We start from the raw sequence: 18361 nt of genomic DNA on the forward strand, positions 1-18361 counted from the left end.
TAATGGCACTAACCATTCATAAGGGCTTCACCCCTTGGACAATTACTTCTTAGAGGCCCCACGTCCCACTGCATACTAATGTTGGACTGCAGATTAAATTTCCAACAAAAAAAAACTTTTGAGGCAGATACTCAGATACTCAGACTAAAACAGCAGTATTTAAAGACATTTCTTGTGGTGGTGTCTAGGGGAAATTCTGGAGGGTGAACTTCACATTTGGATGGTGAGAGAGAGGGAAGAGTTTGAGCTTATAGTTTTATATTAAGAAGACTCCTCAAGTCTGATGATTTGGTTTTCATCCATATTGTTATTGTGTTATATTTAAACACAATGGTAGGATCCATTGGTACATATTTGTGCATGTTCATGGTTTAACAGTATAATTTGGCTAGTATCATACCCCAGTATTTTCCCTTCCCCCCCACCTCCCCTTGATCCCCCTTCTTCTACTCTAGTGATCTCTTTTCAATTTTCAGGAAATACTTGTCCACTCCTGCACACAAAGCTTTCTTTTCCTTTTTCCTCTCTAACTTCCACACATGAGAGAAAACATGGCCCTTGACTTTCTAAATTTGGCTTATTTCATTTAACATAATGTCTCCAGTTCCACTTATTTTCCTGCAAATGACATAATTTCATTCTTATTTATGATTGAATAAAACTCCATTGTGTATATATGCCATATTTTCTTTTTCCATCCATTTACTGATATAAAACAAGGCTGATTTTATAGTTTGGCGATTGTGAACCATGTTGCTATACACATGGATAGGAACATATCGTTATTGTATGATGACTTTAATTCTTCAGAATAAATACTGAGAAATGATAGAGCTGGGGGGGTCATGCTGTGGTTACATGCCTAGTGTTTTGAGGAAACTCCATACTGATTTCCATTGTAGTTGTACTAATTTACCATCCTACCAACAGTCTCATCCACATTCTCGGGGCCCAAGTCTGGTGATTTGTAGCAGGTTCCAGTGTTCCCATTCAAGTTATATCCCCTTGGAGAACTTGGCAAAACTCAAACAATCCTGTTGCTTTCAATGTGAAATGCTTGGTGGATAAATACTTGGTAGGAGAAAAGCAACTTGAGTTGAGAGAATTCTCCCATTTTATAGGAAATATTTTTCAACATGGATCACAGGAGTTTTGGGATGAAAGGATGAGTTCAGCGACAGAGTCCTGGTTAAATCATTCTCAATAGACTTCAGGCTAGGTTCAGGAATGTTCATCTGTGGAAAGTGTAAAGACTTCAAATAGATGCAGGATCCCCAATCTATCTCCGGCTTCCCATAAACACAGCACCATAAGGACATGATTACTGAGTGTTAGAATTTAGACAATGTTTACAGTGCTGAACCAAAGACTGTGAAATAATAGAATAGTTCCACTGGAAGGGCACTGTCTCAGATTTCACAAAACTATGTGAAAGTTTTCAATGAGTTGAATGCACTGGGGATGATAGTCCTTTGTTGAAGGATGATTTCTGTAAAGGCCGAAACTCAACAATTTTCAAATGCTGTATTTTCTAAAAATGAAATAATTTAAAAATTATGAACATTTATTCTTTTAAAAAACTTTATAGAAGAACAATCCTTTATTTACCTGATTTTAAGAAGTTAACTCTTCTGCAGGAAGAAGGATGTGAAATGCTTGGTGGATAAATATTTGGTGGATAATATTTGAAGGATCCAAGGAAATAATAAGTTCTTTAAAATTCTTACCTGGTTTACATTCTGGAATTTGAGGCTTCCAGGTGCCATCTTCTTGGCATGTACTCTTTCCATCAGAAGAAACAGTGTAGTAGCCTTCTTCACACATATAGAAAATAAAGTCTCCAGAAACATAGGCACACACAGTAGTGAAATCCCTCTTTTCACGTACGATTTTGATTTTCTCCAGATTTGGTGTTGGGCAACACATTTCTGATAGATAAAAATGGATGTTCAAGTTTCATGAAATCACAAGGGAAAAATGCCTTTGGCTAAAGCTCTGACTCTGATAATCCAACTCATTGAAGCAGAAGGTCGAATTTTGGTTTGGGGGAGTTAAGGGAAAGAGAAACCTCTGAGAAGAGAATACTTTTCAGCCAAAATGGGATGAAGTTCTGTCATTTGCAGCAAGTGGATGGAAGTGGAGATCATTATATTAAGTGTGAACTGTAGAGCCCAACACTGAAAATTCAATACCTCAGTTTTAAAGACTACTAATGAAGAATAAGGTCAAAGGAAAATTAGGTAATGGAGTGTTTTGGAGAAGCCAGGCACTGACATACAAATATTGCATGGTTTTACTCATAAATGGAATGTAAAAAGTTAGTCTCATAGAAGCTAAGAGTAGAATAGTAGTTACCTGAGGCAGGGAGAGTGGGGAGGTGGGAGAGATGGGGGAAAGTGGCTCAATAGGTGACCAAATTAAAGTTTACGGGAGAAATGAGTTCTAGTGTGCTACAGTAGAGAAGCATGGCTAGATAGCAATAATACACTGACTATTTCTTAAAAGCTTAAAGAAAGAATTTTGAGTGGTTTTACCATAAAAAAGTAATAAATGAGATATTTATGCTTACTTGATTTAAATACTGCACAATTTATATGTATTAAAACATCACATGGTAACCCATAAATATTATTTTTTGTGGAATAATTTTTAAAAGGAAAGAAATTGAAGGAAAAGTTCTACCAAGGGTATCTTCTCCAAATTCATGAAAATTTTCAAGTAATATAAAAATATCAAGTAATATAACTGTTTGGTTAAAGTGCTACCACTTAATTTGCCTTTTATTTTACTTCTTCATTAAAAGTCTTTAAAATGAGGAATTGATTTTGCAGTTGTGGAAAATGTAGTTCACATTCTTTGCCTTTTCTTCAATGAGAAGTAGATAAACAGTGGGGGTGATGACATGAAGAATTAAAGAGCCTTTTAGAAGAGGAAGTGGAGATGACCCATGCAAACACAAACTGAAATGAAGCTGTTAGAGGTAGACTAAATATAAAAGTAAAATTTAAAGATAACTGTAGTATAAAGAGGGTTATTACCTATACACTAGTAAAAAGTTAAATTCATCAGGGAAACAAATAATTCTAAATATGTATTCATTTAATAATGCCATCTCAAAAAAAGAGTTTATTTCTTTTAAAAAAACTAAAGAGTTAAAAAACAAATCCATAATTAAATAAATCTTCAGTGACAGAGAGACAAGTAAATAGGTATGAATTTGAACAGCAACATAAAAAATTTAGAAATAACTGACATACATAAAAATCACGAAACCAACAACTACAAAATACGTATATTTTAAAGAGCACACAAAACATTTACAAAAACTGGATATCTCCTATGCAATGAAGCCAAACCTGGAAAATTTTAAAGATCATGCTTAACATTTTTAATAGAGAAGTAGACACACAAGCACATACACCAGGGGGGAAAACAAAACAAAACTAAATTCACTTACTCTCACATCCTCTGGAAGTTGTCCATATCAAATTTTGCTGACAAGTCACAGTCAGCTCATCTGCTGCATGGTAGCCAGGCTTACACTGATATTTCAACTTTGTCCCAATTTCAAATAATTCCTGAGTTTTCTGAGCATAGATATGTTTCTCCAAGAAAGCACCAGGAATTTCTGGTAAGTCTGAACAACCATCTGATCATAAAGGAAACACAAATGTAAAAAAAAAAAACTGTTATAGGGATTTCATGTCACACATGCAAAAAATAAAAGATCACATACTTATTAATAAAAAAAACAGATGGCAAGATTAATGGGAATACCAGAAAGAGACTCCACCGCATTACTACCTGATAGATTGATGTCAAGCATTAAATGCACATAATCCTGATGTGGCTATTACTGAGGGGTTAGTACTTCCTGCCACCGTACAAAGGGAGACAGTTCTAGGTGTTGGTCCAACTCTATGGGATCTTACGTCTCCTTCCAATTCATTATCATTCAGGATGACCCATGTTCAGGAGAGGCATTAGGATTGCTCAGAATGCACAGCAGATGTTTGCTCTAAGGAAAGTCTAACTTTCACTGGTATCTTTGCCTAATGGGAAATGAAAATAAGAGGCATTTCCCTTGACAACTTAACTGTCACCTGGAATTTCAGAACTGGCCTCAAATCAAGCCCCATATAGATATGTGCACCTGAGCCTATGACCTTGTCCTTCTTCTACTCAACCTTGCGCCAATGGTTCATGGGGTTTGATGAGGGGATGGGTATCTGTCAAGTTACATATTCATTGAATTTCATTGCTGCACATTTTGAATGACGACTAACTTCTTGTGGTGGCAGAAGGGAATAGATAAGCCTCAATACAATGGAGACTTCCACCACTGATAACCATGTGAACTTGGGCCAGTTCCTTAATGTCTCTCTCCGTTTTCTCTTCTTTGAAACGGGATTAAAAACGGTAACTCCTTTTTAGTACTGTTATAAATTCATAGCTATTAAGCACTGAGATACTGTGTGTATGTAGGAAGTGCTAAGTCAATGTTAGCAAATAGTGTCCCTAATGTTACCAGCGATCTGTAGATATTCAGTGTCCAGATCTCAAGGCAAATGCTAGTCCATAGAGCACCTCTGTGACATTGAGAAAGAAAATGCTAGATGGAATTTTATTTCCATCTTTCAAGAAATACTCATATTTTGTTCATTTGAGGGGAATGGGAAATTTTTCTATCACCTCCTGTAAAACGTTTACAATACATACATAATCTACAATATGAACAAAGTCATTGGCGTGACAACTATATGATATATATTAAATCTTACAAATAATATCAAGAGATTATTAAGAAGAAAATCTTCCTTCTAACAAGAAAACTGGGGAAAAGTATATTTATCTTATATGATTATTGGGATTTTAGTAGCCTTGAGCCCAGAAGGATGCCCCCACACTCATGCTTCTGATAACTTCACATGACAAATATTACAGTCCCTTCATAGTTTATACTCACTGGGTTCACAGGTGGGAACAGAGGGGTACCACTCATTATGAGCTTCACAGTGGATTAAATTACTCCCTCGGAGGACGTAACCTTTCTTGCAGCTTATCACAATAGAGTCTTTGTGAGTATAGAAGGGTTTGAATCCAGAGATAAAGATTCCCTTTGGAATCTGTGGCTGATGGCAGAATATTTCAACAGGAGTATAGAAAAAGATATCTGAGAGAGAGAGAGAGAGAGAGAGAGAGAGAGAGAGAAAGATGTGATGGTGAGTTTTGGTATATCTCCAAGGAAGGTCTTATACAACTTTCTATTGAGTAGGTACACATAAAATAATTTAAAGCTTTATATCTTCCTTCAGTCTCTCAAGGAATCTCAGATAACTGAGAAGTCATTGTATTGGTCATTGTAGATAAAGTGCTCCAACTTTCTCATTGATAATAACTAGCAATATCTAAACTTGCAGCTTGAATCTCCAAGTTCCCAGATCTTCCCATTATCATGGCCTAATTTCCAGATTGATCACTACAGAAAGCAGTATGGAGATTCCTTAAGAAAACGCGGAATGGAACCACCATTTGACCCAGTTATTCCATCCCTCAGTTTATATCCAAAGGACTTAAAATCAGCATGCTACAGTGATGCGTCTACATCAATGTTTACAGCAGCTCCAATTCACTAATAGCCACGTTATGAAACCAACCTAGGTGCCCTTTAACAGATAAATGGATTAAGAAAATGTGGTATATATACACAATGGAATATTAGTCAGAAAGAAGAATGAAATTATGGCATTTACTGGCAAATGGATGGAACTGGAGAATATTATGCTAAGTTAAATAAGCCAGTTCCAAAAAAACCAAAGGCCAAATATTCTTTCTGACATGTAAATGCTAACCCATGATAAAGGAGGGTGGGGAGAGGAAGAATAAAATTCTATTGAATTAGACAAAAGGGAATGAAGGGAATGGAGCAGGGAGAGGAGTAGGAGGGAGAGTCGAATTAATTGGACATAATTTTCCTATCCTTGCATTTGAATACATGACCAGGGTAATGCCACATCATGTACAACCACAATACGATCCTAATTAGTATAAATCATACTCTATATATGTATAATAAGCCAAAATATATTCTACTGTCATGTATATCTAAAAAGAACCAATAAAAAAAATTCCAGGTTGATTTTGGTTGTGGATGAGTGGCCCATAGTAATGACATGGTAGTCACGAAGGGGCAGCTAGGGCACCTGAGAGCTGCCCCCCAAACAGAAAAAATGTCACCCATGTTCCAGTCCCCAACCAGCCAGGCATCGAGTCCAGGCAATCCTGCCCCGTGGATTTCTTTTGACTTCTTTCCAGACCCCTGGTCCTCGCTACAGTTGCAGCCCCCTTCACTTCTTGGCTGGATGGTAGCAACAAAACGTACCTGTCAGTTGTGTTTGCCCCACTTAAATTACCAAGTATTCAATGCCTCCCCTTCACCTTCCTCTGAACTCCTGAGCGGCACACAGGCTGTTCATTGCAAGACCTTTGCCAGTCTTTTCAGCTTCAGCTCCTGCCTTTCTACCTCCTGCACACCTGACTCCAAGCATTTTCTACTCTTTTCACTGGGCAGCTGTCCTGTTCTAGTGTTGGTGGATCATGTACTGAGCCAGGAAGGAGTAAATGATAGAGTTTTCAAAGCACTTTGTCAAAAAGGAAGATGGCTAAACTAGCAAGTTGAGTTATTACTGAAACTGGCTGAACATCTCTTTTCGCTTCCCTTGACAGTTTGGAGTCAGGTATATTCTTTGTCCTTTACTATTAACCTGCTGAAATTGATACGGTTCTGTTAGCTCCATAGGCATGAGTGATTGATATTACTAGTGTCACCCTGTATCTCCATTTCATCCAGGATCAACAGAATTTCTTGGCATGAGGCACAAACAAGTTTCCCAGACTAGCAGTGCAAAGAAGAAAGAGCTTGAGAAACTTTTGCTATAAAAAGTGCAGGAGATATTGCTATGACTTCTTATCACAGCATAGTCTATGCAACCCCGACTAACATAGCATGTAAGAAGGCTGAACCAGAGTCATTTTATCACTGAAACATTTAACTCTGTCTCTAAGACCTTCTATTTCCCCCTGGAAATACATTTCCCTTTTTTCTTTTAAACAAGAGAACAGAGAATTCAAATGCATTATTGTGTCTTACTTTTACACACAGGAGGGTTTGGTCTCCAGACACCTAATGTTTTATTCTCCACCATGCAGTAAATGGTGGCATTGCCTATGAGTGAGAAGTTGGGATCACAGCTGTAGGTGACAGAGGATCCAAATGTGTAGAGGTCTTCATCTCCACCACCATGCCTCCCATTACTGATTTCTGGAGGGGACTCACACTTGACAACTGAGAAGAGTGAGTGAAGAGAAAAAAATATCAAAAGAGCATCATGACAAATCTAACATTTCTGAAAATGAAAACAGAGAGAGGGCCCAAGGGGAATTGGAGGTTCAGAGAGTGATAGGCCCAATAAGGTTTAGATTTGTATTGAATAGGAAAGAAATCTCTACTTAAAATCTTTACTTACTTACACATTCTGGGAGAGGGTCACTCCACTCAACCTCGCTACCTTGGACCTCACATTGACTATTCGTTGAACCAATGAGGACATACCTGAAAGAACAGGTCAAAGATTCCAGTGGAATTTATCTTACTATAAACAGTAAGATAAACTGCCAACGGGCTTCAGACAAGTGGGAATTTTATCCACAATTAAAAAAATAAAAACAATGTTGTCTTCTTGATTATTTGGGGCAACTTGCAGTTCAATTTCATCATATCAGTCAGAGAGCACATTTACTCATTTAAAAATTTTTTTCTTATTCATTTAAATATTATTACTAACTTTTTCCCAAACATCAGATAGTATCAATCCCTAACCAAGCTGTACATCCTCAGATCTTCATACTCAAATATTATACATGTTTCCTAATAAGCTAAAAAACAAAGAGTGCATAGCAGGAAAATGGTTCACTTGAGCTTCTTATATAATTTCTTGGGAAATAAACGATCAAGACACATTACAGATAAAAACTACTTTGACATCTGATTCAGATCTTCCTTCTGATTTCTGAAGCTCAGCTTATTCTCATAAACCATTAGCTGCCTGATTATCATCTCATGGTTCTTGCTCTTGACAAGTCCCAGTCTTTCTTCAGGCTGTTTTCATAAAAAATAAATTATCAGTTTGCCCTGAATATCAATGAAAATGTTATGAATAAAATATTAATCAAAAACCAGAAACACTCTAAAAGAAAAACATACCATGGTCAAATGAATTTGTTTTGATAAGGAAAGGATGCTTTAAAATGAGGAAAGATATCTTATACATTGTTCTAAACCAAATATATGTGCTTGCCTCTTAAATTCACACGTTGAAGCCTTAATGTGAATGTATTTGCATATGGAAATAATTAAGGTGTAGGAGCATGGGACTCTGATCCCAAAATATTAATCAATGTCCTTATAAGAAGAGACATCACTGAGCTCTCTCACTTGCGCTCTCCCTCCACCTCCATCCTGTTACAGGGCACAGGCCTGGTGACCAGCTGAGGCAGCCATAGCAGTTCTTTCTTAACCGGGTTCTTGAAATAACCCCAGAAATATTTCAGACATGTTGCTCAAAATAACAGGGATGTTTATTAGAAAGGATAGGGAAAAACCATGGGGGTACATGCCTATAATCCCAGCAGCTTGGGAGGCTGAGGCTGGAGGATCCCAAATTCAAAGCCAGCCCCAGCAACTTAGGGAGGTCCTGAGCAACTTAGGGATACCCTGTCTCTAAATAAAACATAAAAAAGGCTGGGGATATGCCTCAGTGGTTAAATGCGCCTGGGTTCAATCGCTGGTACAGAGGAGGAGGAGGAGGAGGAGGAGGAGGAGGAGGAGGAGGAGGAGGAGGAGGAGGAGGAAGAGAAAAGTGGAAAGGAGACACTGTCAAGGGAAAGGGTGAGTCCTTTCAGAGAAGATAAGGACAGCATGCTCCTCCTGGCCTTCAGTTTTATTGGAGGTCCCAGTCCACATTTTGACTTTTGACTGACAATGTAGAATCTGCTTGGACTGCCTCAAAGAGAGAATGGTATGGTGCTCACAAAGTTGAAATTTTTGAGGAAATTGAGTTCCTCTATTTTTTGCCTCAATTTCCTGTCCCCTTTATCGTAGTTTACTACCTTTTGAATAGTTCCCAGAGAACTTTGTGAGGTCTTGATGTTGTGGTTGCCAGGGTGATTAGGGATTGTGACACAGTTTAGGTGATAAGGGAGAATCCAGGCTACCTGAGGGAGTGTGACATGATCTTGAAATGTCCGGGGGAGGTCTTAACATACCAGACCCCCCATCTTCCTCATCTTCCAGGTGCTTGTCTCTCAGCTAGGGTCCCCTGTGGTTCTCAGTCACCTGTAAGTGTCCTTTCCATCGTACCCTTTATGACTGACTAGCTATCTAACAATCCCCATCTTCCACCACACACCAAGGAAGGGCCATGTGAACCAGGCGTGGTGGTGCACACCTGTAATCCCAGCGATTTGGGAGCCTGAAGCAGGAGGATCACAAGTTCGAGAACAGCCTCAGCAACTTAGTGAAGCCCTGAGCAACTTAGCAAGAATCTGTCTCAAAATAAAAAATAAAAAGGCCAGGGATGTGGCTAAGTGGTTAAGCACCCCTGGGGTCAATACCTAATATTAAAAAAAAAAAAAAAAGCCATGTGAAGTAAAAAAGATGTCTGCTGTCTGAGAGCTCTCACCTGGGACTAAACTTTGACCGACCTTGACCTGGAAGCTATGAAAAAATAAATCTCTATTGTTTAAGTACTCAGCCTGTATTTTGTTAGGGTAGCCTGAGAAATAAATATATAACATGATATTATTATATCTAAGACAGTCAACCTCTTGATAGACATTAAAATGATATTGAGAAAGAAATTGACAATTAGCCTTGTCAAAAATGTTCAATAAAATAGATTAGGCAGAGATATAGCACAACCAAAGTTAAATAAAAAAATGCTAAAATTAAGAATAAGAAAACAATGTCCAGTGTATCAGTATATTATTTGAGATAATTGCTAGCACAATTAATACAAAATTTAAAAAATACATTTGGGAAAAGAGAAAGTAACAAAATCATGTTCACATTACACAATTATACACATGAAAAACAAGAAATTCCAACTAAAAACTAGTGTAAATAATTAAGAGAATGCAGAATTGTATATGAGATTAATATAGAAATAGTTTATACATATACTCATAAAATTTGTAAGGAGGTATAATGGAAAAAAGGACACCATTTGCAATATCACAAATAAGATAAAAATAATATGAGATACCAAAGAGTAAACATGAAAATTGAAAAATGTGAGTTGGGAAATCTTTAAAACTATCCTGAAACTAACTCTCTTATCTCTCTCTCTCTCTCTCTCTCTCTCTCTCTCTCACACACACACACACACACACACACACACACATTACTCCTCACATATACATGCACACAAAAGACTAGAACTGACATATAGGCATAATAAAGCTTTGGTTTTGAAGCTTCAGCATCATACTATGTCTGTTTTTCCAAACACCATTTAAAACTTAATCCAATTTATTAAAAGTAAAAATCAAATAATTGAAAAGTTTGTATAGGAAAATAAGTAAATATAGTCAGAAATACTAGTAAAAGCAGAAGAGAAAGAGGGTATACTTTTAAGTGTTGTTACATACTATAAAACTCAGAAGAGAGAGGAATTCATTGTGTGAATTTAGAGACAGACTAGAATCATTGAATAGAAAGTCTAAAACAGAATCACATAACACTTGAGAATTAAATATATTGTTTTAAAAAAAATAACCCATATTAATGGATTAAATATGTACTTTTAAATAAATGATGTTGAAATGATCTGAAAACCATCTAGAGAAAGAAAATTGACAAAATTCCACAGACATTCTTTATAAATACCTTTTAGCAAACTAGGGATACAGGAACATTTTCTCAACTTGATAAGGGGCATCTATAAAATCTTACAGCTAAGGTATATAATGGTGGGAGATTGAAGTTTTCTCTCAAAGTCTGGGTACAAGGCAAGGATGTCAACTCTTAACAGTGCTATTCAACATAGGGAAAATATGAACAGATATTTCACATAAAAGAACATAAAATTACAAATAAGCACATATAAACATACTCAATTCGACATCATTAACTATTACAGAAATGCAAATTAAAAGCATGGGGCCATATCATTATATTTGTCAGAACAGTTAAAGCTAAAAATTATGAAACCACCAAATGCTGGCGTGAGTGATATGGATCCACTCATATATTTTCTGGTGGGAATGTAAAATGGTACATCCTCTGTAGAAAACAGACATGTAACTATATAATGGTTACTAGACTTGAACCACTATGTCCCATAAATTGCATTTCTTGACATTTAATCCAAATGAAGTTCAGACCAAAAAAATCTGCAGATGAACATTTACAGCTGCTTTATTCATAATAGACACAAAGGAAAGAATTCAAGTTTCCTTCAATGGATGAATGATGAAGAAAATCCCATAGGATGGAATTGTTTCAACAATAAAATGTAGAAACTATTGATGCACATAACACCACGGGTGCATATCAAGAGAACTGTGCTGAGTAATAAAGAGCCGATCACAAAAGGTTACATTCTGTGTGATTTTGTGTATATAGCACACTTGAAATGACATAGACAGAAGGAATGGATTAGAAGATTCTCAAGAACAGAGAAGAAGGAAGGAGGGTGTTTGCTATGAAAAGACAACAACTGTGATAGAATTTTTCTGTATTTTGACCATGGCTGACATCACACAAATACACAAATATGTTAAAATTACATAGAATGAAATAACACTCACAAATGAGTGTGTGTAAAACGAGTGAAATCTTAATAAGTTTGATGGATTGTATTAACATCAATTTTCTTTTCTCCATATTTTTATTGGTGCATTATAATTACTCATAATAGAGCAACCCATATCAGGTCCCTTCATACTCTACTCTTTTATACTCACTCTTCCTTGTCCATGGATTTCGTTCTTCAAATTTCTGAGACAAGAGAGGCATGGCAGGTGGCTGGGATCCGCAGCAACACTACAGCAGCTAAAAATCTAGTTTCATCTTTTGGGGCTCCTTCAGGGTCCTTTGGAAGGCATGATCCCTGCCCTAAGTACCTTGGCATCCACCAACTGCCACCATGTATCTCTGGACTTCCCTCATCCTTCATCCTAAACTACAAATGGAATCCAAAATGAAATCCCCACCTACCAGGGGCCCCTAGTTAGACCTCCATCAGAGGATCCTGTGCCTGTTCAAAACCCATTTTCAGCTTGAAACTGCCAGAGTGTCACTCCTTTCCCCTAACAGCAGTTAGGGGCACTTCTTCAGAAGTGGGGATTGAATAGGCTGGTACAGGTAATGGGCCCCAATTAAAGACCTTTTAAAATGTAAAGACCATTCCATGAAGTTAACCTGTAGAAAAATTCCAAACATTCCAGCCAATCCCCTTGTTCTGTGGAGAGATAGGGAAAGGTAGGAAGGGATAGACCTGAGCAAAGGCTACGGAATCCTGGGCTAACCAGTAGCCTTAACTCTTTTCCAATACCTGTTTAGCATATATTTTTGACCACTAGCCTTAGTACTTTCCCAAGACTTGATTAGCAAGCTATTGACCAATATCCCTGCTCAGTAGCTATATAAGCCCCTAAACTAGTACAGCTAAGTGGCAACCCCTATCTGGTTCCCTCTTGCCCTGTGAGAGTTGCCTTTTCTCCTCACTGGAATAAAACCTACTCTTTTACATTCAAAGAACATGAATTATTATTATACACAATAGTGTATGATTATTACCTACTCATGACCTAATTGCTTACCATAGTCCCCATCTCCAAAAATGATCACATTAGAAATCAAGATATGAATTTGGGGGGAACATAGTGTTCAGTTTATAGAAATATTATTAAGAGAAAAAAAAGTAACAGTAAAATTCAAAATAATGCATGCAGTCAGATATCTTATATGTAAAAAGGAGGCAAAATATTGACAAAAATATTTGTACTTGGTTGTATATATATATAAATAAACCCCAAGAAGATAAATCAGAAAATAACCAAAGTCACTTACTGTCAGAAGGCAGAGAGAAACAGGATGAATGGGATTGGATAGAAGCAAGAATTCTTGATGTAGACATTAATACACAACTTTTATTCTTGAAACACAAATGAATTAACTCCTTATGAAAATTAATTAATAAGAAGAATTGCTTCTAGTCTACCTTACACTTACCCCTTTGAGCAGCTGAATTGTATGGTTGAACCAAAAAGAAAATCAGTCATAATGTCCACTTTACCATTGGTTAACTCTCCTGGGTTCCTGCATTGTTTCTCTGGTAAACAAATTAAATTAATGATTAGTGATTCCAAATGTTCACAAGAAATAACATTAGAAAAAACTCTGGTGGAATTAACTTTAACTCCTGCTTCCAGATACATCCAGAGATATGCTTCAATGCTTATTTCTGATTGTAGCTCATTGAATTTGTAGTATGAGCGGAAATAAAAGTAAACACATTCTGATACATTTTCAAAGAAAAACTCTGTGCTTAATTATATTGGCTTAATTAAATCTCTGTGATTATACAATATAGGCTGTGACATATTGGCCAGATGTACACATAGTTGTATTTTCTTGAACTTGCATGCCCTTGGCCATAGGGAAATTAGAAGATAAAAGAAAATTCTATATCCTTACTGTTAGAAAAATATCTCATAAATAAATTGTTTTTTAAAAGAAAAAAATCTCACGATGTATCTTCAAATGACTTCTTCCATGTAGTATAGGTGTTGTTAATTTTCAACACTACTTACAGATTTTCATACAACTTTGACTTTGACTTTTTTATGACTTGACTTTGTCAAGTTCCTGCTCAACTTTCTGGAAACAAAGTAAGAAGAAATGTTGATATTTACTGATACAAAAGATATTGTAGATCCATGCACCATAGGCACCGCAAGTGACGCGACTGGAATTGACTCTCCTGTAGCCAGAGTGGCAGGCGTATTTCAGAACAGTTCCAGCTTTGAAATTGGACTCATACAACTGGCTGAGTGGAGAAGCAAACTGCAACTTGGGTGGAAGACCGCAATCACCTGGACACCAAAATGACAAGGAGCACCAACCGGAAGTTATATCTTGCAACATGGCATCTCAGGGTTTGAATAGTTAAGATTTTTAGACCAGGTAGTGGATTTTTTTATCATGCCTCCCATTGTTCCAAAGGTCAGTGAACACAGAGAGTGATCACCAATGTATGCTTTTTAATTAATGAAAATGTCAAAAGTAATTAAAAAAAGACAAATAAAATGACATTCATCCTTTCCTGATCAAATGATAAACTGTCAAAACAATAAGAGAATAGAACTGAATTCCCTTATTCTCTCAGATTGCCCACATCTGCCTACTCAGAATACAGGTAGGTGCCTATGTCATGCCATGTAACACTGCCTCTTGTCTTCGTAGAAACACTTGTTTTATTAATAAAAAGCATCATATAAGATTAGTTACCTCAGGTGCTGAGATAAGAAGCAGCCCTTCATTTGTGTTCTTTTGGACTTTAGGGTTTTGACTAGATTGCCTACTCAAAAATGAAAATGTTTTTCAAAAGCATCACAATGTGGAGAATGTATGAAGCCTTTGGAAAATAAAAAATTTTAATTCTACTTCCCCAGCAAGAATTAAATAAATTACTATATTATCTTCTAAAGGCCTCAGCAGAATTATCTCCATGGGCCCTACATTTTGAATACCCACACAAGCAGTAAGAGTTCTTCATGATAGTCTGGTGGGTAATAATATATGTTTATTCTAACTCATGTTTATTTGAAATTAGATTGTTTACAGATTTCTGGAGAGAAAAATTCTAAAAGGGAGTATTCAAAAACATGTTTGAAACAATCCCTTTGTGGGTTTATAACAAATATCCCTAAACTCCAAGGTCATACATATGCCCCACAACATATCTGAAGAATATCTGTGAGGCATCTTGGAAAGTAGGGTGTGTGATGACCTCATTATATGGCCTGTCACCCTACTACTCACCAAGGACAGTATCCAGCAGAGCAGTAACCAAAGTCAATTGGACAAGAATTGAGCTGAAGATCTTCCACATCCCAAGCCTGTGGGGCGTGGTGCTCTGGTTGGAGCACATGATCTGAGCCTCTTTGATATTTTTCTGTTGAAAGATCTCAAGTAAAAAAGCAGTCAGTGAACTTCCACTTGTCATAATGTACTAGGAAACATCATCTTCAAAGAGATTATAATAAAAGCATAATTGAAAAAGTAAGAAAACATGTAAGAAAAGACACTAAATAACACTATTTTCAACAAATAGCAGTTAATATTATCTGCCTTAGGGGCCCCCCATCAGGTGACTAGTTAATTCTGGATGGAGAAATGACAATGGTTTTCTGGGTGTTCTTCATCTGTGGTAGATGTTGTGAAACTTGAATTGTTAGATGAAGGACATTCTATGCCAGATACAAAAGTCAAGTAAAGACAGAGCCTTGAGGTGAGGGTTCACATCTGGAAAACAGTAGCTAGCACTTTATTTGCCTAGAAGGAATGTCAATGGGAGGTGACAGTTAAAGATAGGGAAAGTGAGTTACAAGTGGGTTTGATTTGGTTCTCAGTACCAAGATTAGAACCTTGAATTGAGGAAATGGAGAGCCATTTTGTTTACTGATTGATTGATTTACATACTTATTTTTGAGTGACATAATGACTCCACTGTCAGAGGAATTAGACAAAAGGAGTAAATGTGAAAATGGAAAGAAAGGGATGAGACAGGAATGAAGTTGGAGATGTGTCTACAGTATCTGCCTATATGAGTATTCTTTTATAGCAAGGGTCAACCAAAGCACAATTAATGGGGCCAATTCAGAACTTTCAAAGCATAGTTTAACCATGAGATTAGGAAACATTACTATTACTATTATCTCCCTTGGTTCTGATCATTTATTAATCAGAGATTTCTTCAAAACAATATCTCTGCAATGTCATTCTTATCCCTATGTGGGAAAATTCCTCAGATATTAAAACTTTACTTAAGAAATAGTTCTTGTACCCAAAGTGACACATAAATAGAACTTCCAATGAAATGTAGAATTTTATCTTTTACTCAAACTTTATGCAGATTGCAATGGTTCTCTATTCTCATGTATCTTTATTTGCATTAATTGACATCATATGTCTTTTTAGCTCAAGACAGTTTTCTCTCTTTCTCACAAATCTGTCACTGCTTGTTCTCTGTGGGAGGTGGAGAGGGAAGCCTATGATTCCCTTCACACTCACCATATGCAAGGGCTTAACCCATTCATTGAGCAAAAACTCATGTCAGATTCTTCTTAAAATTTCTGATCATGTCACTGCTACTCTACTGCCTGCACACGAAAGTGGCCTCATCCCACGTGCCCTAGTTGTGTCTTCAAGCCCAATTCTGCCAACAAAATCAATTGATTTTATAAGTAATACCTAACTTACATTGAGTGGTCAGCCTGGCAGAGAAGTGTTGTGAAGAAACAGTAATTGAAGAAAATAAAGCACTCACGCTGCCCTTATTTCTCCATCACAGTGTGAGTAGTTGTACCAATTTTCTCATCATTGAAGGGCTTCCCAGGATGTGGGACTTACAGGACTAACCCCGGAAGACCCCCAAGGTAAATGAGATGGTGGGCAACCCTACTTCTGGCACCCATTCCCCATTCTATCTAATTCACGATAAAATGCATGTGGTAAACACATGAGCAGCTGGGCACTGTGGTGCACGCCTGTAATCCCAGTGTCCTGGGAGGCCGAGGCAGAAGTATTGCAAGTTCAAAGCCAACCTCAGCAACTTAGTGAGGCCCTAAGCAATTCAGCGAGACCCTGTCTCTAAATAAAATGTAAAAAAGGGCTGGGGATGTAGCTCAGTGGTTAAGCATCCCTGGGTTCAATCCCCAATACCCCCCCCCCAAATTTTTTTTTTGAGGAAGAAAATCATTATAAGAGTCATTAAAAAAAAAATAAAATCATGAGAACTCCAAAATCCATCTGGCAAACAGATTGAACATTCTTAAAATGTTGCTTAGAAAGTACAAATTCATGGCTCTCTTCAAGACGAATACATTTATACTTCGATTATAGTTTAAAAGAATATTTCTGAAAATAATACAAAGTAAATTAATGAATTTGATAAATTCAGCAAATTCACTTGAGGGCTCTGATCCTTTGGGATTTCACATTTGTACAGTAGATTGATTGCTTTTTGTCAAGTCTGTTTCTGTAGTTTGATAGCCATCCCTGTACTCTGGCTGCCCCAGAGAGTTTGAGATTCTAGAGAGCTCCACTTCCCTACCCTCCTCATCTCTGCTCCCTCCCTCTGCCCTCCAGCCCCCTCTCCTCCACCAATCCCAATTCATTTTTTACCCAGACAATTCTCCAGTGCCCCTTCTGTACGTCAGCAAAAACTCCATATTCCAATTCCAATTCTTTTTTTCTATCTCTGTTTTTATTATGATTTGGATTATAGCCAAAGTCTGCAGTCTGTCTTTCCACCTGTCCACAAGATCCTGAAGTCTGAGGTTGAATTATTCATCTCTGCCTTGCTGGTACATTCTGCCTTATACAGAAGAAGTAGTAACTCCCCACTCTTACTTTCCCCTACCATGAGAACCACTGTCTGACTTTCTGTGTCTATGTATTTGCCTGTTTTAGATATTTTATATAAATGGAATCATGAAATTGTGACCTATTGTGGCTGGCTTCTTTAACTTAGCATAATATTTAAACATATATCAGTATTTCATTTTTGAAATACTGATATATGTTTGAATTATATATATAATATATATTATATATATTATATATAAATATATATAAATATATATAAATATAATACACACATACACACATTCACTCCACATATTGTTATATTATTTATCCATCTTCATCTGATTTACATTTGGGTTGTTCGTAGATTTAAACTTTACATTTCCACCAATAGTGTATGATGATTTCGATTTCTCTACATTTTACCTCAACACTTGTATTTAACTACTTTTTTTTTAAATTTAGACATCCTGTTTGGTATGCGATAGTATCTTATTATAGGTTTGATTTATATTTCTCTAATTTGATATTCAACATCTTTCATGTGCTTGCTAACTACTTGTGTATGTCCTTTGGAGAAATGTGTATTCAAATCTTGCTCATTTTTAAGCTGATTAGTTGCTTTTTACCTTGAGTTTTTTTTTTTATACTCTAGATACAAATTACTTTTTCACTGTATGCTTTCTATTTTCTCTTGATAGTATCCCC

General features: G+C 36.7%; 1 protein-coding gene across 1 annotated transcript in view; it reads right to left on the reverse strand.

Moving 5' to 3' along the window:
* LOC308651295 (zona pellucida sperm-binding protein 3 receptor-like) overlaps positions 1 to 15215 on the reverse strand; it is a gene marked incomplete at its 5' end in the record, with an annotated part of 40521 nt that extends 25306 nt beyond the window's left edge. Inside the window, 8 exons of the mRNA XM_081298213.1 lie at positions 1728 to 1928; positions 3458 to 3649; positions 4967 to 5173; positions 7151 to 7345; positions 7527 to 7612; positions 13295 to 13394; positions 14017 to 14157; positions 15107 to 15215. Of these exons, the coding sequence (XP_081154339.1) occupies positions 1728 to 1928; positions 3458 to 3649; positions 4967 to 5173; positions 7151 to 7345; positions 7527 to 7612; positions 13295 to 13394; positions 14017 to 14157; positions 15107 to 15215 (1231 nt within the window). The remainder of the gene's footprint in view (positions 1 to 1727; positions 1929 to 3457; positions 3650 to 4966; positions 5174 to 7150; positions 7346 to 7526; positions 7613 to 13294; positions 13395 to 14016; positions 14158 to 15106) is intronic.
* Between the last annotated feature and the right edge of the window lie 3146 nt (positions 15216 to 18361).

This window comes from Spermophilus citellus (assembly GCF_964194105.1).
Source record: "Spermophilus citellus genome assembly, chromosome: 6".
Lineage (NCBI taxonomy): Eukaryota > Metazoa > Chordata > Mammalia > Rodentia > Sciuridae > Spermophilus > Spermophilus citellus.